General features: G+C 42.8%; 1 protein-coding gene and 2 long non-coding RNA genes across 6 annotated transcripts in view; 2 read left to right on the top strand and 1 right to left on the bottom strand.

Annotated features, from left to right (window-relative positions):
• The window catches only part of LOC110013479 (uncharacterized), a 33,856-nt gene extending 29,198 nt beyond the window's left edge, over positions 1–4,658 (top strand). Inside the window, exons 2-3 of the long non-coding RNA XR_013657268.1 lie at positions 2,589–2,949; positions 3,856–4,658. This is a non-coding gene — a long non-coding RNA (uncharacterized LOC110013479). The remainder of the gene's footprint in view (positions 1–2,588; positions 2,950–3,855) is intronic.
• The window catches only part of tfe3a (transcription factor binding to IGHM enhancer 3a), a 32,072-nt gene extending 16,375 nt beyond the window's left edge, over positions 1–15,697 (bottom strand). The window contains exons 1-6 of one of the 4 annotated variants that reach the window (XM_078949992.1): positions 15,331–15,654; positions 12,856–13,005; positions 2,989–3,087; positions 2,835–2,897; positions 2,607–2,760; positions 2,247–2,426 (exon numbers count right to left, since the gene is read on the bottom strand). In XM_078949992.1, coding sequence (XP_078806118.1) covers positions 2,247–2,426; positions 2,607–2,760; positions 2,835–2,897; positions 2,989–3,087; positions 12,856–13,005; positions 15,331–15,449 — 765 coding nt within the window. In that variant the 5' untranslated portion in view covers positions 15,450–15,654. Of the gene's footprint in view, positions 1–2,246; positions 2,427–2,606; positions 2,761–2,834; positions 2,898–2,988; positions 3,088–12,855; positions 14,212–15,330 lie in introns of those variants that run through there. The other 3 variants (XM_023957123.2, XM_023957122.2, XM_011492597.4) reach the window with 3 other exon arrangements.
• A 74-nt stretch (positions 15,698–15,771) lies between these two features.
• The window catches only part of LOC110013478 (uncharacterized), a 43,893-nt gene continuing 36,583 nt past the window's right edge, over positions 15,772–23,081 (top strand). Inside the window, exon 1 of the long non-coding RNA XR_002288614.3 lies at positions 15,772–15,911. This is a non-coding gene — a long non-coding RNA (uncharacterized LOC110013478). The remainder of the gene's footprint in view (positions 15,912–23,081) is intronic.

The following is a 23,081-nucleotide window of genomic DNA, read 5'->3' as shown; positions in this document are numbered from 1 at the left end:
GAGAAACACTCTGAACATCCCTGACCACTAGAAATGATTAAAAAACACATCAAGAAAACCTCAGATACACCTGAAACATCAGGAACAGCAATGAAATAAAAAATTGTCCACAAAACAACAGAAATGTTGCTGAAAACAAGGAAGGCATCTAAAACAGTAAAAACATCACACAAATATAGCGAACCATAAAATCACAGAATTATCAAAAAAAGCATTTCTCCTGCAGATTACTCTGACTTTGTTCTGCTGACCAAAACTCCATTACAGACACAACAGTTGTGGAACCTGAAGATCCAGACGCAAGCTTCTCCACTCAAACTGCTTTACCCGAGATTTAATCCTGCGCTTTTCTTGGTCTGGCAGAAGCAAAATAATTCTCATCGTTTTTTATTTCACACACAGAGAACCTCTGTTGCTTTTCTCCCGAATGCCCAGATAACTGTTGACAAATGGGGAAATATCTCTTTTAAAAAAGAAAGCAAAACTCCCAGAGGTTCATTGTCTTCCTCACTCACACAGAAAGGCTGAGGCTCCGCCCACAAAAACAGGAAGCCTGGAAATATGAAGTGATACTAAGTGAGCCTCAAAATGCCAAAATTCACAACTGTAGATGAACCAATCAACTCAAGATGCATGGAAGCAGATGTGAAACCATCTGGAACTGTCTCAAAGCCCTCACCATTGGTAAGTCTTGACAGTTCAGTCAAGGTTGGCCCAAAGGGAGGAGCTAGTATAATGAAGATGTTCCTCCTTTTGGAATGAAGCAACATCGGATCAGTTTTGCTTCTGTGCATTTGTAAACATACTGTGCTTGGCAGCTGCAGCCCAGAGTCCACATGTGTCAGGAAAGTATTATTCAGACTAGAGCCCACACTCAGGATTGTAGTTACAAAGCCATCCTCCACCTGCCAGAAGATCAGCTGATTAACTGGTGATGGCCAGATGTTTAGGTCAGCTTGTATTTTTGATTATGTAAATATCAGTTTGTTAACTCTGATTAAACGTAAAGATCAGCTGTTTAAGTCTTTGTAAAGGTTGATGCTAAGATAGTTATTTCTGAATAAAGATAAATGTCAGCTGGTTACAACGCCAGCCATAAATTAGATAAGATAGATAAGATTAGATAGACAAGTAAAAAAACAATACAAGACAGACCATTGTCTCGATTAAAATATAAAAAATATCATAAAGTTCAGGAGGAAAACTATCAGTTTCTCCCCATGTTGGATTTGGACTCCACCCACTTATTGTGTCAATAAACATTTCACATGCCCAAAGCCGAGTCCCTAATTGTTAGACACAACGTGTCGTCCTAGCCAAAGTCCCAATTTTTAAATTCTGAACATGATTCAATGCCCAAATCACGCCGTGAAAATCAAAACGAGCTGCTGCCAGGCCAATGCGCAGCACCTGATACCCAAATCTCGCCGCAGGACCTCTGATCTCATTGAAACTGGATGCCTCAGCCGTTTGAATTGCGTTTGGTGTGAATGTAGCTTAACGGTTAAGGCCAGCTGGTTAATTCTGACTGACTGGTTCTACATACAAGGATCTCTGCACAATAAACCAGAAGCAACGTGCCTATTTGATGAGGAGTTCCACTTTGATACAACCACTTGCAGACAAAGAGATCCATCTACGTCCTTGTTTTCCTTGTCAGAGCTGGAATCTGGATCTAAACTGTAACCTGGATAGATCCCATATTGCTCACCATTTTTGTTGCACCGTTAATATTAGGTTGGGGCTGTAAGGGGCAGTAGGCTAGCAGGAGAGAGTGTAAAAATGAACGTTTACTTAATTTGTGCCAACACTCAGAGGTAAATTTCTGATAAACTCAGCTTCTCTGCAGAAACTTAAAGTTTTTTCATTTTGACTAAAAATGTCACAATCATAATTAAAAAAAATACTGGGAACTCAAAAGCAAGATGCAAGATAAAACATATATAAAAATGTGTGTGGCAAACACAAAAATGCATTTTGAAAGCAAAGAAAAAGACTTTGAAAGAAAATATTTAATATTTTAATTTGATGCTTAAAAAGTTTTGTTTTTAAAATTAAACATCTCAATTGCATAACAGTGACTTTTGTTTTTATCAATGTGGTGGCACAAATATCACTTCATAGATGCTCTCCAATAACTGGACCTCTGTCAAATTTAGGAGATTGTGTTCAATAAAATGTGAACATTTCTTTTGACATGTTTGCTCCAGTTTACTTTGCTGAGCAGGAATGTTTGCATTTGTTACCTTTTGCTCTGAGGTGCTTTCCATTGGCTGTCTGGAGACGAGGCCCAGCTCAGAGACATGGCTGAGTGGCAGGGCAGGCTTCTGATTGGCCGACTTGGTGGCAGACAGATACTGACGGACCTGCTGCCTCTGAGCCTCTTGGATGTGGTACTTGGTAGGGTTCTCCAGATGAGTCTGCACCTGTTTGGATTCATAGATAGATGTGAAAATCAGACAGCATGATGGGAACTGCAGGAAAGCACAGCAATGTAAAAATATGTGGAGCTGGAAAAAAAGTTTTTCTAAAACTGCTGTTCTTTTCAGCTATTCCTTTTGTATTTGGTCATCTCAATAACCATGCAGCTCCAGGAACCTCCTCACCTTCAGCACCTCCAGAGGGACCTGGGCAGGTGTGCAGGGCAACACGGACACAGGGATGGGTGAGGAGGAAGTGTTGCAGCGCTGCTGCTGGACCTCCATCTTCTGTTCCTGCTCAAGAACCTGCTGACGCATCAGGTCCTGCCTCATCAGAACCCTACAGGAGGACAGAAAAACCAGCTCCAACCTCCCTGCCCTCACAAGGAAAGACAGCTCAGACTACTGGTTTACCTGGACAACATGACTGGCTGCAACAAGGAAGAGGATGATGAAGATGATGGTGCAGTTGAGGAGCTGAACACAAGACAAAATGAGGTCACACTACTTCAACCAGAGCTCATTCACTGTAAGTCAGGTGGAAGGAGGTTAGTCTTGAGAGTGTTACCTGATGGCGATGGGCTGACTCTTGATCTGGTAAAAGGTGTCACAATCGGCAGGAATAAAATCTTCGACCTCTATGTCAGCCACAATCCCAGACTCAACCCTAAAGCACAGACATCCGGCCAATCAGCAGTCAGACCTCTATCTAATCAAAGCTTTGCTCTACATCTGTCTGTTCTCGCCTGGGTCGGCAATGGAAGGTGGGCTCACAGGACTCTAAGTGAGGTGCCTTACCACCCAACCAGAACACTTCACTCACTAAATGCAGGACTGCTTGTGGTTCCTAGAATTAGTAAAAGTATGGCTGGAGGTAGAGCGTTTAGCCACCAAGCCCCTGTTTTATGGAATAAACTCCCAGCTCATGTAAGAGAGGCCGACTCAGTTTCTACATTCAAAGTTAGACTGAAAACATTCCTCTTTGGACAGGCTTATTGTCAGACTAGTTAGTATTCAGGGATTATTTAACTTTTTATAAACTTGTTTGAGTTAAACTTAATAACAATTAGTTGCTAGTAGGCTGCTCAGATCCTGCCTACATTTTAACCCATCTTCACCCAGACCCGACCTGACCCTTGCACCACACACACTTCAAGGGATGATCTGATCCCATTGCAACCACACAAATATTTTCGAGGGACCGCCAGATCCCGCTTGCACTACAATCTATCAATGACTGTACCCACAGACTACTGACAAGACCCCCCCCCCCCCATACACACACACCTTTTTTTAAGTCTAGCCCTGACCTGAACCCTGAGCTTAACCCATCTACTTCTCCTCTCCTCCATTCTTCATACTTTATTTATCATTCAGTTCTGCATACCTCTGCTTGGTGCAGTGCGATTCATGTATTGTCCCTCTATGATTCCAGATTCCATGCTCCTGTACTTGGTTGTGGACCTTACCTCTGGCTCATCTGTGCTCCTGTACCTGACCATGTCCTTCGTGTCTGCTACTGCTTTTACACTTGGTTGTGGACCCTACCTCTGGCTCGTCTCGCGCCCCCAGCCGTCCCCCTACTCATCTGGATGAAGCCCATGAGAGCTGCAACTTTAAAGTCAATAATGAAATATAATAACAATAAATAAAAACCCAATACTTTTCAGGCTGTTTTTGTTCTGATTTAATATAAAATGTAATAACCTGAAAGCAGAATTAGGAAATCTGTTGTAAATCTCTTCTTGTTTGCTCAGCATGTTTGAAGTTGATTTTATAGTTAGATGACAATAAAGACTGTAACTCTGTGTGGAGTTATTACAGTTATTTAAAATCTGACATAAAACAGAGTAACGTACTGCAAATGGTGAAGAAGTCATCTTCCTTCTAAAACTGGAAACAGCATTAACCTGTTTTATCAGCTGAAGCAGATCCACCAATCATGTTCAATGTCACTGAAGGAAACCAGGATTCTCCAGCAAAAACAACAACGATCAGACCTGAACAGCAGCAACAGTCTGACTACCAGGAAACTACTATTATTATTAATAGTAGTGTTATGTTATTGCATTTTTTTAATATGGAGCTTTTGTTGATTTCCCTTTTATAATTTGTTTTTCCTCATGTATGTGGTTCTTTTAAATACACTATGGACTCCTCATGCTGGTCAGAGCTTCCAACTCCAACTGTGGAAGGACTTTTAAGACTCTGTTGTTGCTCACTAAATAAACTGTTCTCTCTCCCTTTGACAAGCCTGGTTGTCATTTGCCCTGCTCCCTGTTGATCTGAACAGCAGAAGTAGAGGTGGCAAGAGCAATTGCCCACCTTGTAACAAATACCTCTGCATCATTGGCTGCTATAGGCAAAAAGTAAGATAAACTGATGATGTGGCCCCCATCCTGCCCTGAGAACCTTTGGAGCATCCTCAGGCAAAATGTCTTAACAGGTCAAATGTAACTTGACCTGTTATGATATTTCAAATTGAAATAGCTTTTAATTTCAGACAATATGACCTCTTAATGCAGCAAGTTCAACAAATTACCATTTTCAGTTCTTCAGAATCTATTAAATGATGTGGAACTCTGTTGTGTGCAATAATGTGGAACAGTGCTTGGAAAGTTTTAATTAAAAAAAAATACTGTTATCCGTAGGTTTGATTTATAACATTTAATATATACTCTAAGGCAGGGGTGTCAATCTCATTTTCACTGAGGGCCAAATCTGCATAGCGGCTGTCCTCAAAGGGCCAGATATAACTTATACATTCAACTACATGTAATGAAAAATAAACTTAACTACTCCTAAATATTAAACAACTAATTTATTTATTTGTAAAGGGACAATTACAGTTGCATAGAAAACATGTTTGCTTGTTACTTTAGCATAAATCCTTTTCAATTAGATTCTGTCAGGTTAGATTATATGGACAGTGTTTAAGTCCTAATGTATAGTTGCTCAATCTGATATTTCAAGTCAGATTCCCCCTAGATATGAATAAATAAACACCAATTTTTATTTTTTATTTTAAAGAATCAAAAACTTTTATGCTCTCGGGGGCCACATAAATGACATGGAGGGCCACATTTGACCCCGGGCCTTGAGTTTGACATATGTGCTCTAAGGGTTAGTGATTTGAAAATTATCCTGACTGTCATTTGCATTGAGGATTTAGACAAATCATAGAAAAATATAATTTGCATAATAATTTGGAAACTGCTACGACTAAAACAGCTGCTTTCTAATAATGTCTGTTTGAAGGACAAATTTCTGTGTTCAAGCACTTTTAAAAATATTAAAGTGAAAGTATTCCGGGGCTAGCCTGCGGTGACGAGGCTCCGGCTGCGTGGTGAGCTGCTCCTGGGCCCTCTCGGCCCTGGCCTCATCCTTGACCTATGTCTCGGTGTCCAGCAACCGTGGCCCCAATGGCTGCCGCCTGGTACAGCGGAGCCTGCCTGTCCTGTGGCGATTTCCTCTCCTAGATCAAAGAAATGACTCACCACAGCGCCTTGGCTTCACCAACTCACTTCAGTGTGGTATGGCAGGCTGTGGGTAACGCTGCTGTCGCTGAGATGGGGGGTCAAACTGACAATGGTTAAGACCTCTGGCTGGGAGGAAATTTATGGTGCGAACAACTACCTCCATGATGTGGTCCATTTTCAAGGACTTACAACACAATGCCTCCTGGTGCAAAATACATTGAAATGTTCAGAAACCATCTCCTCTTTCTTTGTGAACTTTGTCACGACACCTGCTTTCTTTCCGATCATGGATTGTGCGCCGTCTGTAGCCAGGCTGACCATACAGGACCAGTCCACCTCAACTCTGTCCAGTGCAGCAACGACAGGTCCAAAAATGTACTCGCCTGTTGTCATGTAGGCACCAACTCTAAAAATTATTCGGCAACAGTCAAATGTGATGTCAGTGCTCTCATAAATTGCAACAGAAAATGCAATTAATGACTTGACTCTGTGTTTCAATTGGCTGTCTTGTCAGGCTAATATTGGCAAAGGTTTGTCGCTTCTTAGGACATAGGAGTTCAGCTGCCTTCATCATGCATCTTTTAACAAAGTCACCGTCGGAATACGGTTTTGATGCTAATGCTATTTCGCGAGCAATTAGTTAGCTGGTTTTTAACCATGGCTTCACCGACTTTTCGGTTTTGGGTGAAAATTGACTGGTATTTTCTCACAACCGCCAGTGATTTGTTGATCTTCTATCTCTTAGTTGTTTGCAAGCTGTCATGTTTTTCCCTCTAATGAATCTCGTAGTGGCGGCGAATATTATATTCCTTAAATAACGAAACTTGTTGCAAACACACCACGCACAAAAGTTTTCCCGTGCGTCTCCTTAAATAAATAGGACGTGGTCAATTTTTCTTTGAAAATTCTACAGTCTATTGTTCTCTGTTTGATAATGATATTTTGGGTGATGAGGGTGTAGTTGGGAGGTAGAAACAATGTTGTAACAAGCTGCAGATGGTGCATTAATACAGTCTGCTGTTTGGTATGTCTCAGTGATAGGGCTTGTCTTTTACTCTGACCAATACAGTGCACCCCCTAGTTGAGAATGCTAGAATTGCATTTAATTAAAAAAATGAAATCCATTACCCTGCGGGCCTGATCGGACCTCCTTGTGTGCCGGTTCTGGCTCGCGGGCCGTATGTTTGACACCCCTGCGCTAAACGGTTTATATTAACAATACGTACAGCCATCTTTGCAAAACATTTGGATGTTGTTTTATTAGTTGGGCAAAAAGCAGACACGCTGCTGAGGCCGGCTCTAGGATGACGTCATAAAATGGGCGAAGCCAGTGCCTTAAAGTCAAGTTGTCTCACTTCTCAGTAAGAAAAGTAACTGTTAAAATAACTAATATCTTACAAAAATAAATCGTTCTTTAGTGTGCCAAAGGTAATATATTATCATATATATATGGATATACAGTGGTGAGAGGAGCCGGTTTAGCTCGTGCTGGTTTGCGGCGCCTTCCGTCCGTGAAACCAGGGTTCGAATCCGGGCTGCTCCCTGTTCCCTTCTCTACTTCTGTGCCGGTCCCAAGCCCGGTTGCTTTGAGAAGGGAGGAAGGGCATCCGGCGTAAAACATTGCCAAGTTTACCATGCGACTTGTTCGCTGTGGCGACCCCTGACGGCACAATCCGAAAGAGAAAGATGGATATACAGTGGTGGCCAAAGTTGTTGGTACCCCTCAGTTAAAGAAAGAAAGTCCACAATGCTCACTGAAATGACTTGAAACATTCAAAAGTAACAAGAAATTAAAATTTATTGAAGATTAAATAATCAAAATCAGCCATTACTTTTGAGTTGTTGATTAACAGAATTATTTAAAAAAAAATAATAACAATAATGAAAAAAGGCTGAACAAAAATGATGGTACCTATAACTTAATATTTTGTTGCACAACCTTTTGAGGCAATCACTTTGTGCTGCTTTCACAAATATTCAGATCTGGGCTCATAGAAGGCCACTTCAGAATAGTCCAACGCTTTTCTCTTAGCCATTCTTGGGGGTTTTTGGCTGTGTGTTTTGGATCGTTGTCCTGTAAGAAGACCCATGACCTGAGACTGAGACCAAGTTTTCTGACACTAGGCAGCACATTTTTCCCAGAATGCCTTGATAATCTGGAGATTTCATTTTACCTTGTACAACTTCAAGACACCCTGTGGCAGATGCAGCAAAGCAGCCCCAAAACAGAACTGAGCCTCCTCCATGTTTCACAGTAGGGACAGTGTTCTTTTGGTTGGATGCTTCATTTTTGACTTTACCATGTTTGTCTATAATTTTGTTTCTAATGTCCTGGGACAATTCTCTCCTTTGCTGTGATGTCAATTAAAGGACATACCTAAGTTCATCATGACCCCCTGGGCAATTAGTTCATTAGTTTATTTTTTTAAATATTTCTGTTAATCAAAAACTTAAAAGTAATGGCTGATTTTGATTATTTTATTTTTCAATACATTTTAATTTATTGTTACTTTTGAACGTTTCAAGTCATTTCAGTGAGCATTGTGGACTTTCTTTCTTTAACTGAGGGGTACCAACTATTTTTTCCACCACTGTAGTTTATTCTGAAAGGCTTAAGAAAAGTATGACATAGGCCCTTTAAATAATTTATTTTTATGCAACTGCTGTAAACTGTCAGCTCGAATTCTGACCTGAAAGACCTGTTAGTCTGCCTTTTATTAGTAAAATAAACTCATTATTTAACCACTGCTATTCTAAATTAAATTAAATTAATTTAAGAGGCTTTGTGTGCTTTCCCACTCATCCATAACTAAGTAAAATAATGGCTAAAGGTTTAATGTATTGTCAGAGCTGTTTGTTATTAGAATAAGTTTAAAGCACATATTATCGTAAAATAGTATCTTCTCGCTGTTTAGAGGCAAAGTATATAATTATAAGTGAATCTGCTGCAGCAGGAGAATCTTACTTGATACAAGGTGTAATTTATTTTGAAAGTAGATGTTAAAGTTGTTATCCATAGAAAATTATAACGCAGGTATAATTAAATTCTTATAATATATTAAAGCAAAACGTTATAAACGAATCACTTTATAGTCACCGAACAACAGTAAAATGTTTTTTTTCTAAAAAATTAAAAAATATATATTTCTATAGAACATTACATGTTAAAAGAACAGCTCAAGGTACTGTACATAAAAACAAACACAAATAAAAGGGAAATAATACTAAATAGCTAAAGAAGAGAGAACCCAGAAGACGCCATCTGCCCCGTCTTCCTGTTGGCTGGAGTGTCAGCATCCAAGCAACAAGAACACAACTCATCCCCAGCACCTCCTCCCCCACAGCCCCCGAACCCTCGGGTCCAGTGCACCGGATGTGGGCACACTAGGCCAGGCCAGGCAGCTCGGAGGACCCAGGAACCGTGAAGTGGGATTTTGCAGTTCTCACATGGTTTTGGTTGGTAAGAAACTGGACCAAATGTCTATTTAAGCATTAAAAGATGCAGACCCCAAGCTATAGCAATTTTTAAGCTATTTTAGCCGTTTTCAGCATTTTGTTAGCTACTGAAGATGTCACAAGGAAGTTCCATTGCTTATTCCAGCATCTTGTTAAAAAAAGGAATTGACTTGGTTTCAGCAGAAGTGACCCATTTCCATAACCAGTCAATGGTTAGATTTATGTCAACAAACTAATCTGGAAAAATCTCCCTGTGAACCGTTTGATGAGAAATACAGGTTTTGATCATCTGATGAAGATAGAGGCAGAGGAAGATAAATGCCCTGCTACTACGCACCCAGGTCAAAGGTCAAATACAATATTAACCTCAGCTTCAGCGTGACGTCACAGGGAGCACTTTTCAAACTTTTCGTCTTAACCCGATGAGTGAGTTTCTGCTACCTGACTGTTGTGACTTTATATGATGTTGCTCCGAGTTACCTTAGCGTGGGTGCTATCAGCGGGTCTCTTAATTAGGACAGACGACAGGGACACAGCTTTCGGGGCAAGAGCATTTACGTGTACTTTACTCTGAAACTCCTCATGGCATATACAGGCCGACAACACCATCTATTGGTGGCGGTGGTTATTACTGCTGTCTATCACAATATACCACATCCCTCTTTTCCCAAGACATGTTAGTCATAACATCTTCAACAGTTGTTTAAACACAAAAGCACCCTCTAAATAATTTGAACATTAGACGGTCTTATGCTCTTAACATAATGGCTAGGCAAATTCAGATTGTAAACAACCTTACATTTAACAATGTGCATCTTAGTGCAGTAGTCTGAAACATCGACATACAAACATTTAACTTATTTCTTAAAATGTTTCAAAACGAACATACTCTTTTCTTTTACGTAACTATTAAACCAATCAAAGCAACAGTATGAACACAAAACTGTCACATTAACTAGTCTCTGTATCTGGCAGGACGTATGACTGGTCGACCACTGCGTGTGAAGTACGGTGCTGTGTTTTCCATACTCTCAGAAGATGATTTCTGTGGGGAATCACATTCTGGTGGATCAACTGATTCTGGGTTTTGAGAGAATAGTCCATCCGAATCCAAATTCAGAGTTGTGTCCTTAAACAAACTTGAGTGTGTTTTCCTCAGATGCCTTCTGTTCCTCCTGAGAGTATTACCTGATGGTGTTCGCACGGTGTAGGAGCGTGGTTCCTCTCTTTGATGAACGATGACTGCTGGCTCCCAACCGCGGCGGGTTTGCATATGCACAGTGTCACCAGGAGATAGAACTGGTAGTGGTCTTGCACGCTTGTCAAAGTGTAACTTTTGCTTTGATTGCATGTCTCGTAGTTTTTCTGGGATGTTTTGTGGAGTTAACTGTCTCAACACATTACTAGAACATGGCAGGGTGCTGCGCAGGACTCTTCCCATCAACATTTGTGCGGGTGACAAGTTCAATCCAGTAACTGGAGTGTTTCTCAGTGACAACATCACTAGATGTGGATCAGTGACGGTCTGGATTGCTTTCTTTAGTGCATGTTTGACAGTCTTAATGGCTCGCTCCGCCATTCCGTTTGAAGAGGGAAAACCAGGGCTGGAATGAGTGAGCTTAATCTCCCAAGCATCTGCGAATGATTTCATCTCATAGCTGGCAAATGGAACATGGTCGCTCACTATTTCTTTGGGAATCCCGTGTCTTGCAAACACTGACTTCATCTTTTGAATGACAGAGTAAGCTGTTTTGTCTGGCAAGTTGAGAACCTCCGGGTATTTGGTCAGGTAATCAATTAACAACAGATACGGCTGACCCCCCAGCTCGAAAATATCTGCTCCAATTTTCATCCACGGCAGCTCCGGAATCATGTGTGGAACAAGTGGCTCCGCCTGGTTCTTTGGTTGCATTTGCTGGCACTGTTCACATTTTTGAATCATAGTCTCTATATCACTGGACATACCAGGCCAGTATAGCACTTTTCTTGCTTTAGCTTTCGTGCGCTGTATACCTTGGTGAGCCATGTGCAGTTTTTCCAGGATAGTTTGTCGGAAGTTCTGTGGTATCACGATCTTGTCTCCTACCATGACTATGCCTTTGTGAATGCTGATATTATGTCGCATGGGCCAATAGCAATATAGTGCTCTGTCTAAACTTTTACGTTTAGCTGGCCACCCATGAATGTGTTTTTCACACACAGCTTGTAGCTCACTGTCTGTTGCAACTGCTGTTCTCAGTCTATTGAGTGTGTCTTCACTCAGTGCCTCTGTAGCCTCTAATGCATACACAACTCTCTCATCACAGCCATTTTCACTTGTGGCGTCATTGTCACTGGTTGCTGTAGCACGAGAGAGGGCATCGGCTATGAACATGTGTTTGCCGGGCGTGTATGTGACAGTGAGTTCATACCTTTGCAGCTGTAACAGCATTCCTTGAAATCTGGCTGGTGCTTTGGACAGCGGTTTGCGCATGATCGCTTCAAGAGGCTTGTGATCAGACTGCACAGTCACTGGTCTTCCATAGACATACTGGTGGAATCTTTTGGTAGCAAACACAATGGCAAGCAGCTCTTTTTCAATTTGGGCGTATCTCTTTTCTGTGTCCGTGAGTGCTCGTGACGCATAACATACAGGTTGTCCATCCTGTAGCAGGCACGCACCCAGTCCATCTTTTGAAGAGTCTGCTTGTAGAGTCAAAGATTTAGTTTGGTCATAGAATCTCAGAACTGGAGCTTGAGTGAGCGCCGTCTTCAGTGTGCTTAACGCAGCTGTGTGGTGTGGTTGCCACTGCCACACAGTGTCCTTCTTTAGTAACTGCCTCAAAGGTGCAGTAACCGACGCTTCATTTGGGATGTACTGTGCCAAGAATTTTACCATTCCCAGAAGACGCTGGAGACTTTGTTTATCCTCTGGAGTTGGCATGTCAATAATGGCTTTGATCTTTGTGTCGTCCGCTTTCTGGCCTGCTGCAGTTATGATGTGACCCATGTATTTCACTGTGTCTACTTTGGCATGTCACCAAAAGTCTCACAGTTCTTTTGTTGAAAAACCTCGCTGGCAGACTTAATGCCAAATGGGAGCCGGAGGAAACGAAACCGGCCCCAAGGTGTGTTAAAGGTGCAGAGCTTAGAAGATGGCTCGTCCAGTTTGATCTGCCAGTAACCATCTTTTTCATCCAGAATGGTGAAGATTGATTTTCCTGCCAGTTTACTACGAACATCCTCATGTGTGGGGATAGAATAGTGCTGGCGTTTTACTGCTTGGTTCAGGTCACAAGGGTCCAAACACACCCTTAGTGTTCCATTCTTTTTCTGTGTTGCAACCAGACTATTTACCCAATCTGTGGGCTCCTTGACTGGCTTTATTACATTTCTGTCTTGTAAGTCTTTCAGTGTCTTTTTCAGTGGCTCCATTATGGACAGCGGAACATTTCTGCATGCATGAATCACAGGTGTGACGTTTGGGTCTATGTGTATGTGGTGAACTCCAGGAAACTCACCCAAGCCTGTGAAGACCTCTGCGTACTTCTTCCTTGGTTGCTGGTGGTTTGGTTGGCTGTGGAGACTTTGCTGCTGCGATTGTCCCAATTCGTTTCACCAGGTGCAGCTGTTCACAAGCTTTTCCACCTAGGATCGACTTATCTGCATGGCTGGACACCAGAAAGTCACACACAGCTTTACACTTCCTTGTTTCACATTCAAGAGAAACTACACCATCTATGCGGGTTCCACCAAAAGCTATGAGGACAGTCTTTGTGGGCTGTAATTGAGGAGCACCAGGCAGCTTTGCATAAACTGACTTGGGCAGAACATTTGCATCCACACCTGTGTCAAGTTTAAAAGTAACTTGCATGCCTTCAATGTTCACAGTTTCATTCCAACTACCATCTATGTCACTATCATCACTCCGCACCATGCCTATGTACAATGAGTCAACTTCAGTCTCAATGTTGTTCATGTTTTTCTTGAAGTAGCCTTTTTTCTCTGCATTTGTTCTGCATACCTTGGAAAAGTGATTATTTTTTCCACACTTGTGACACGTTGCTCCATAAGCTGGACACTGTCGAGGCTCGTGCTTATTACCACATTTGGTGCAAACCACTTGCTTGTTGCTGCTCGTTCGGTGTTTGCCATGTACTGATTTATTGTGTCTTTGAGCTTTCTTCAACGTATCCACTGCTGTGTCGTGGGTGACAGGTGTTGACTGCACGACCTGGATCTGTGCATTGGCCACCTCACCTGATCTGCATATTTCTAATGCTTTACGAAGAGTGAGGTCATTTTCCCGAAGCAGTCTCTCTTTCAGTCTTGTGTCATTTATGCTGAACACCAACTTATCCCTGATCATGCCTTCCTCATCAGCTCCAAACTCACAATTTTTGCTTTTTTGACGGAGCTCTGTGACATATCTGTCCACTGATATTCCTGACATCATTGGGTGTGACCAGAACTGATGGCGCTCAAATACAACATTCTTTTGTGGGCTACAGTAGTCTTTGAATGCTTTCAGAATGTCCTCCATCGTAAGTGCGTCTCCGGCTGGGGTAATAGCAAGTGTGTTGTACACTTCTAAAGCTTCCTCGCCGATGGTGTGAAGAAGAATGGCTATTTTAACCTTTTCATCTTTTTCCAACGCACCTGTTGCAGTCATGTACAACTGGAATCTTTGTTCCCACCTGCGCCAAGTTTCTGACAGATTGAGCAGCAGCGGCGATGGCGGTTTGAACTGCTCCATGTTTTCAGCAAGGTGAACTATGCTAATTTAAGCTAGCTCACTTGCGTTGCTCGGCTGCAGTCTCCCTCTCACACGACAGCTTGCACTTCTGACACCATGTTGTGACTTTATATGATGTTGCTCCGAGTTACCTTAGCGTGGGTGCTATCAGCGGGTCTCTTAATTAGGACAGACGACAGGGACACAGCTTTCGGGGCAAGAGCATTTACGTGTACTTTACTTCGAAACTCCTCATGGCATTTACAGGCCAGATAGAGTCACAGTTTTCCAGCCCAAAAGTCATCTGAAAACCGCCAGAACCCGGGGGGGGGGGGGGGGGGGGGGGGGGGGGGTGAATTACACATTCACAAATCACAGTCGTAGAAAGGGGATATTACTCGACTGGCTTTTCCACAGCTACCTGTCCAGTCTAAAAGCACAATCATATCTATCTATCTATCTATCTATCTATCTATCTATCTATCTATCTATCTATCTATCTATCTATCTATCTATCTATCTATGATTGGAAGAAACAACAATGTACAGCTTTTGTAGATTTTTTTAAACTGTCAGAGAGATGGAAACACGATTCACACGCAGCTTTCCCTGCGGGAGTTGAAGCAGAGACTTTCTGGGACGATCTCATGAACTCAAACATGGAAACATGATTACCAAGTAGAACTCTTCAAAATAATAAACCTGATCTCTCCTCATTCTCCGTGTCTACCATGCACTGATAAACACAGACATGCAGCGATGAGACCATAACGTTAGCTCGTAGCTCCGCCCACACGCGACCGCGGTGTCACCTTTAAACAAGGCAACTTCTAAGAGGAGGGGCGGGGCGGCAAACCCCCAACAACAGGTTAGATGACAGAACCCATTAAGCGTCTCTACATGGTGCGTTCACGGAGCTTCAGAACATAAGACTTCAACAACCACTCAGCCTAACGTAGTCCGCTATTATATATTCATGAGGGGGAAAAACCCGCCGAACAGACCCTAAAACCGCCCAAATTATGCATACCCGCCCAAAGCCATTTTTACCCGCAAATTTAGAACAAAAACCGCCCAATTGGGCGGAAAACCGCCCAATCTGGCAACACTGTATACAGGCCGACAGCACCATCTATTGGTGGCGGTGGTTATTACTGCTGTCTATCACAATATACCACACTGACAGAGTAAGCTGAGCTCAGCTAAGCGAAATCCCTGAAACTAAAATCCTTACGGAACGGGCCAGAACGTTATGACTCACCGGACCAGGTTGAGGGTCTCGGTCGAATCCAGGATCACATACACGGTGTGCGGCTGTGGGTCAAGATCGATCCCAGCTCGGGACAGGTCCGAGCAGATGCCTGACATATCTCCTGACATTTCTCCGGAGATCCCGACAATCACGGCAAGAAAAGAAATTTTGGCGAAAGTTTCCAAATAGAGGCAGCGGGACCGGAAGAGGAGGAACCGGTGGCGCTGTGCTGGAACGGACTTGTTTGGGAGTTAAGTCATAACCATAAACTCTGTAAAAACTGACAAAACTACAGGAAGCGGATCCAGTGCTTTTCTAGACGACCAATAGAAGAGCCCTTCTGGTCATGCACAGCCAATCACCGCACGCGGAAGGGTGACGTCCGTTTGGGACAATAAGTTATATCGCCAGAGGAGACATCACGTGATTCCTCATGGGAGTGGAGCACCGCCATGTTGGTGAGGTCAAGTCACTGCTGCAGTGCATGCATGTGAACACATTTTTTGCAATATGCCAGTTCATTATGTGGGTTTCAACAGCCAAAATCTGAGAAATGAGTCCATGAAGGAGGAAGGCATAACATTTGACAGGTAAGAAGTATAATTTATTTATTTTAATGCTGCAGGGGCTTCATTAATAGAACACACTTCTTGCTAATCAGCTTAAAATTAATAAAGAAAAATCAACAATCACTTCCATCATTGACGAAAAAGGAGATGTCACTCGTGATCCGGTCAAAATCAATACCGCGTTTAAAGACTTTTATAAAAACCTATACACATCACAGATTAACCCATCAGAGCAAAGCATCAAGTCATTTCTAGATAAAATAAACTTACCATGATTAAGTCAAGATCAGATGACAAACCTAGACTTACCGCTTCCGTTGTCTGAGCTTCATGAAGCTCTGTTACTTATGTCACATGGTAAAGCACCAGGGCCTGACGGCTTTCCTGCTGAGTTTTATAAAGAATTCTGGGAACAACTGGCATCAACGTTTTTTGAAATGGTAACATTTATCAAGGAAAGCCCATCAATGCCATCTAACAAAAAACTCCGCCAACATAATTCTCCTCCTTAAACCAGATAAAGACCCCACTAGTTCTTCAAGCTATCGCCCCATTTCCTTAATCAATGCAGATGTAAAAATTATCTGCAAAGCACTAGCACAGAGAATAGAAAAAATCACTCCTCACATAATTCACCTCGATCAAACTGGATTCATCAAAGGCAGACACTCGGATGACAATGTCCGCGGACTAGTTAACATAATAGACTTTGCCACCATTAAAAAACAGGAAATGACCATACTCTCATTGGATGCTGAAAAAGCTTTTGACAGAGTAAACTGGAAATTCCTGATTGCTGCCCTCCATAAGTTTGGGTTTGGAGAATCATTCGTCAATTGGATTAAAATATTATATCACAACCCCAATGCATCAGTTAGAACTAATAAACAGACTTCAAACAGGTTTTTTCTTGGAAGAGGAATCAGACAGGGTTGCCCACTCTCCCCCTCTCTTTTTGCTAAATTTATTGAGCCTCTAGCTGCAGCAATAAGACAGAATGAGAGCATTAAAGGAATTACAACCAAACACAGGCATCATAAAATTAGTCTCTATGCAGATGACATATTACTGTTTTTAAGTAATTTACATTCTGTAAATGAAACGGTAACAATTATTAATGAATTCTCCTCCATATCAGACTACTTAATTAATTGGAATAAATCTGTTTTATTACCAGTGAAGAGTAATGCGGAGCAAAGACGAAAATTGTTCAAAACATTAGACTCATCCATATCAAGCTTTTTATGGAACAATAAACCTGCAAGAATTTGTCTAAAAACTTTAAAATCTGCAAAAAGCTGTGGAGGCTTAGAATTACCTAACTTCCACAAATACTTTCTTGCAAATAGAGTACAATACATCTTAAAATGGTTAAAAAATAATCCAGAAACCAACTCATGGTTAGACTTGGAACAAGCGTTATGTGAAAAGATCAACCTGTCAGATCTACCATTTATTAGCCAAACAGTAAAAAACAGGATTGTTTCCAAAGTATTAATATAAATGCCACTTTAAGAGCCTGGTGGGAATTTGTCAAAATATCAAAATCATCAATTCAACAAAAAATAACACCCATCTGGAACAACCGGAGAAAGGTAGTTTGCCATCTCTCGGTCGGTGGAGTGTCCTTGCCCCAGGTGGAGGAGTTTAAATATCTTGGGGTCTTGTTCACGAGTGAGGGAAAATCGGAGCGTGAGATTGACAGGCGGATCGGAGCAGCGTCCGTAGTTATGCGGTCGCTCTATCGGTCCGTCGTGGTGAAGAGAGAGCTGAGCCGAAAAGCAAAGCTCTCAATTTACCGGTCGATCTACGTTCCAGTACTCACCTATGGTCATGAGCTATGGGTCATGACCGAAAGAACGAGGTCCCGAATACAAGCGGCTGAAATGAGCTTCCTCCGCAGGGTGGCTGGGCGCTCCCTTAGAGATAGGGTGAGAAGCTCGGTCACCCGCGGAGAGCTCGGAGTAGAACCGCTTCTCCTCCACATCGAAAGGAGCCAGTTGAGGTGGCTCGGGCATCTAGTTCGGATGCCTCCTGGACGCCTCCCTGGAGAGGTGTTCCGGGCATGTCCCACTGGGCGGAGGCCCCGGGGAAGACCCAGGACACGCTGGAGAGACTACGTCTCTCGGCTGGCCTGGGAACGTCTCGGGGTCCCCCCAGAGGAGCTGGAGGAAGTGGCTGGGGTGAGGGAAGTCTGGGCATCTCTGCTCAGTCTGCTGCCCCCGCGACCCGGTCCCGGATAAGCGGAGGAAGATGGATGGATGGATGGATGGATGGATGGATGGAACAACCCGGACATCCTTATAAACAAAAAAATGATCCACTTCCCAGCTTGGCAAGCAAGGGGCATAAAAGAACTAGAGCACCTAATTATTGATGGAAGATTCATAACTCCCCAGGAACTAAAAGACAAACATGGAATAAATAACTTATTGGAATATCAGCAACTTAAATCAATTATTACTAAAAAATTTAAATACAAAGACATTGATTTAAAGCCACCAGAAGCAGTTGCCTCTTTGATTAATTTTTCAATGAATAAAAACTTCTCCAAAATATACAAACTTTTATGTAATTTACATAATAATATTCTACTTCCGACAACAAAATGGGATGCATATTTAAGCATCAGCACAGATGAAAGCTTCTGGTCAGAACTTTGTCTAAACACCTTTAAACTGACAAAAAGTCCAAATCTGCAGTTAATCCATATTGAAAATGTTCAATATGTAAGAGAAACATGTAAACATTTGAACATCAATTTTCATGAAAGGAACAAATAAATAAATGAAAAAAAAATCCATTTCAAAACACTTCACAGAATTTACTACACTGGACAGAGGATATTCAAGATGGGTCTCAGTAACTCAGACATTTGCGATCACTGTGATAGTAATCTACCCGACAGTTACATGCATGCACTGTGGTTCTGCACACCTGTCCAGGCTCTCTGGCAGCAGGTATGTGCCGATCTATCAGTATGGTTTAAAGTTTCAATCACAGCTTCACTATCATTTTGTGTGCTTGGTGACATGAGTCCCATCGATATAGAAGAAGGATTAGTATCAATCATTTTCATAACTCTTTGTTTTGCTAAAAAAACTATTTTAAAAAAATTGGATGAACAAGAAAAATATAAATATAAGTCAACACAGAAATCTGCTGCTTGATGATATCAGCTTGGAAAAAATGTCAGTCCAAAGTTCAAGTAACTTTGAAAGAATTCAGTCTCTCTGGTCTCCCATAGCTAACTCCGTGACTTAGGGGGTGGGGGGCCTGGTCGTCGCTGCTCCTTGCCTTTCTGCCATGGTTCGGTGTGGGGGTCGGGGCCTCCGGTGGGGGGGACCTTGGGGGGTTGACGGGTCGGGTCTCCGCTGAGGCAATCGGCGGTTGCCCCGGCCGGTTGGCTGCCTAGGTCCCGTTGAGGCCTGACCAGGGGCCTGTTTCAGAAAGGTGAAATCCCTGAAATCAGGGAAACCCTGGGTTTTCCGTTTCAGAATGGGAGGTTTGTTAAACCAGAGAAAGCAGAGTAAGTCAAACCTGTTTCTGAAAGAGCGGTAACTTATACTCGGAGTCAGTGTCCATGGTTACTTATGGTGTGAACCTAACCTGGTCGGGAGCAGGTTTTATTCTCTAAACTCAAGGTTTCTGCCGGTCCCCTCCCCTTTTTAAAGACGAAGCGGTATTTTACGCTTTAACTTTCATTGCCCACATTTCCGTCACACAGAGACGGTCTAAGTGACAAGAATGGCTTGTCCTTTTTTGGAGGACCCAATAGACAAGGAGGTTGCATTAATTCGTAAAGAATTACATTTACGTCGTGCAAGGATTTTGAGACCTAGACTCGATTTTTTGTCATTTCCCCATACGTTTTTGTTTGAGCGTTACCGTTTTTCGTTGCAGTGAATTACATATACAATGAAAACAACATTAGATATGTATTGCTATGTAGATGTTTCATATGTCAAATATTGTCAACAAAGCCTACATCCATGACATGCTCAAATTTGACCTGATTGAATTATGTTTTTATACTTCATTTTTAGCTGCTGCCATGTTCTTTTAATTCCTGCAGGATTGCATTTACGTCAAAATGAAATCAGGGACATTGAATTAGATTAATGTAACAATTAATTTTTGGAAACACAATTTGCTAGCACTGCTTACTTTCTTAATCCCATATAAACCTTTACCACTTGATCAATACAAGGGTAGACATAAGCTCACTTTTAAAAACATAATTGCATGTATTAATATTAAAACTGACCAACGTTTGCAAGAGGGGAAGGTTAATAAAAAAGTCCTCTAAACATTACCGACGTTAAATGCATTTTTCCCCCAGATTGGTTCTGCATACTGTGCAGCATTTCATGCAATTACACCAGGAATAACACTTCAAAAGTACACCTAAATATCGCCATTTTTTATTTCACACCTTACGCTATTTAAAAAGTTATTACAGCCAATATTTTATAACAATGATTTAAATGCAAACTTACGCATTAACTTGAGCAGCTATGTTTTCCCACGCTAACTGTCTCTGTTTTGCAGATGCAGCGGTGTTGCTTGTCTTCCGGAATATGTGCTCATATTCACTGTAACTCTGCAGCAGCACGTCAAGTTCAGCTGGCGAAAAATATGCAGACCTCTTTTTTCCACGGTTGCCATGGTGACTCGTAATATCTGCGCTCCATTGATAAATGCTTCTTATAGTCGCGGTGCGCACGCTTACCTCCGAATCAGTCCAGTCAGAGTTGATTGACCTAACTCCGATCAGCTTCTCTGAAACAGAAAACTCAGAGTTGTTAATCTCTCGATTGACCAACTCAGAGTTCAAGTTTAACCTCAGAGTTGGTTGAACCTCCTTTCTGAAACAAGCCCCAGAGCTCTGCAAGGGCCCCTCACAAACAAACATACATGCACACACATTTTGCAAGGAATTTGGGACCAAGGACCATCTGTCCCCTACCCCTTCCTTGGTGGGGGGTACGGGGCCCTTGGGTGCCCCTGGGTGCCGGTTTCCTGGGCCCAGCGGTGCTCTCTCTGCGCAGGGAGCGGGTTCACATTACACCTGAGCCGGGGGTGTCCGTGTCCCTGGGGGGTGGGTTTTGGTCCTTGCCCCTGAGTGCTGTGGCCGAGCCTAGTCGGACCATGTTTACAACACCCCTTGTGGGCCCCCCCTTTTCCCAGGGGTGCTCCCCTCCTGGGCGGGGGCGGCTGGCCCCTGCCTTGCTCCTCCCTGGACCAACCGTGGACCGGGTGGGTGGCTGCCTGGAGTGCGGAGTGGGTCTCCCTTGGGGGGTCCTGGCTTGTACCTGGGGTTGGGGCGGGGGGATGCCCAGAACTCCTGGGTGGTGATGGGGTGCTCGTCTGGGGCTGTGGGCACTCGTTTGGCTCTCCCGGCGCGGCGGGGGGGGGGGCTGCTCTCCTGGTTGGGCTGGGGCGGCGCTCTCTTTCCCCCCATGCCTCCCTGCTCTCTGGCTCTGGGGGCGTCGCGGCGGTCCTGCTAGCCCTGGCGTGGGTGGCGGATTTGGTCGCCCCGGGGGGCGGTTGTTCCCTGCCGTGTGGCGTTGGGGGCTTTCGGCTGCCGCTGCTGCTGCGGCGGGGGTCTTGATGTGGGGGTGGCTGGGGACTCTCCCTCCTTCTTTTCACATTCCACCATCCATTTTAGAAGAACATAAACACTCACCTGAGCACAGGTGTTAGCTCACCTTTGCACTAATAGTTTGCATGATTCAATGTATGAAATATTTCACACTAGTTGGTTTGAAGGCATAAATATGCGTGTGTGAACACTACCTGTTTTGTGTACATGTTGACATGTGGACATTTTTTCAGCCAGCAGGGGGGTATTCCAGAAAGCAGGTTATGCTAGCTCCCACGGTAAGTTTGAGGCTAAGGAAGTTGATAACCTCAGTTTTGGTTCCAGAAATGGAGGTATGTTTCAGGGTAGGTCAAGTTGCCATGGCAACTCATGCTCTGAACATAACCTGGTCGGGAGCAGGTTTAGTTAAAGGTTAGTTTGTTTACAGAGAGGTGAAGCAGCATGACGTGCCCATTTGAAGATGATTTAGTGGATGAAAAAGCTCAGATAATACTTTTTCCACTGTGAGAGGGTGATAAGACCACATATGGATGTTGGAAAATTAAACTACTTTTATTTAACATAGTTATTTTCTTCAGTTAAGATAAATCATTTGTTTGTTAAGTCAGTTTAAAAATAACACGCAGTTTTCAGATTATTTTACTTTCATTCAAATTAATTCAATTAAATAGGTGTAACGTTGGTCCTGCTGTTAGATCGGCACCGCAAAGGATTGTGGGATACCATTTCCTTTGTCCGTCTGGACGGATTTTGGTTTAAGTGTGGCTTTGTGACCAAATGTGTTTAGTTGTTTAGCTGTTTTACTGTGTTGTGCCATGTTTTGCTGAGTTGTTTAGTCCAACTGTGCTTATGTCTCTGCACTATGAGTAATGTGAAGGAGAGGATGATGAGTTTAAATAGCACCCCTACAGGTGATTATCGTAATAATAATGACAGAAAATTCTTTTTTTTTTTTTTTTTTTTTTAACTTGTCCTGTCCAACAGCTGGGCAGACAGACGAGAGCTGAGGGCCTCTTGTGTTGGACATATTTTGCTTTAACAAGAGGGGTTATTAATCTTCAGACAAACCAAAGGTATGTCTGAATAAACCCCTTTTGTAATTGAGGCCAAACTTTATTAATTTTAATCATGTCTGAAAATCTTTGGTGTTGGACCGGACGGAAAAGGAAAGAGGGGAAGAAGAGAGAGGGACGCTAGAGAGAGGGGGGGTAGGGGGTGATAATAGGAGGGGAAGGGGGATAAGACCATGAAGCAGCATACAGCAACAAGTTTACTGGTTGTTAATCATTATGGTAAGGTTCAAATGCAGTACAAAAAGGGCGGGGCCCGTCCACACACACACTCAAATGTTATAAACACACCTGCTAGCTGCAAAAATGTCCACCTGTCGACATGTACACAAAACAGATAGTGTTCACACACGCATACTTATGCCTTAAAAGCAACTAGTGTGAAATATTTCAGTCATTCAGTCATGCAAGCTATTAGTGCAAAGGTGAGCTAACACCAGTGCTCAGGTGAGTGTTTATGTTCTTCTAAAATGGATGGTGGAACGTGAAAAGAAGGAGGGAGAGTGCCCAGCCATC

The sequence above is a fragment of the Oryzias latipes genome, chromosome 7 (assembly GCF_053564925.1).
Source record: "Oryzias latipes strain Hd-rR chromosome 7, Olatipes_Hd-rR_3.1".
Taxonomy (NCBI): Eukaryota; Metazoa; Chordata; class Actinopteri; order Beloniformes; family Adrianichthyidae; genus Oryzias; species Oryzias latipes.
Note: the sequence above shows the minus strand (reverse complement) of the source record. Positions and strands in the feature narration are given on the sequence as shown.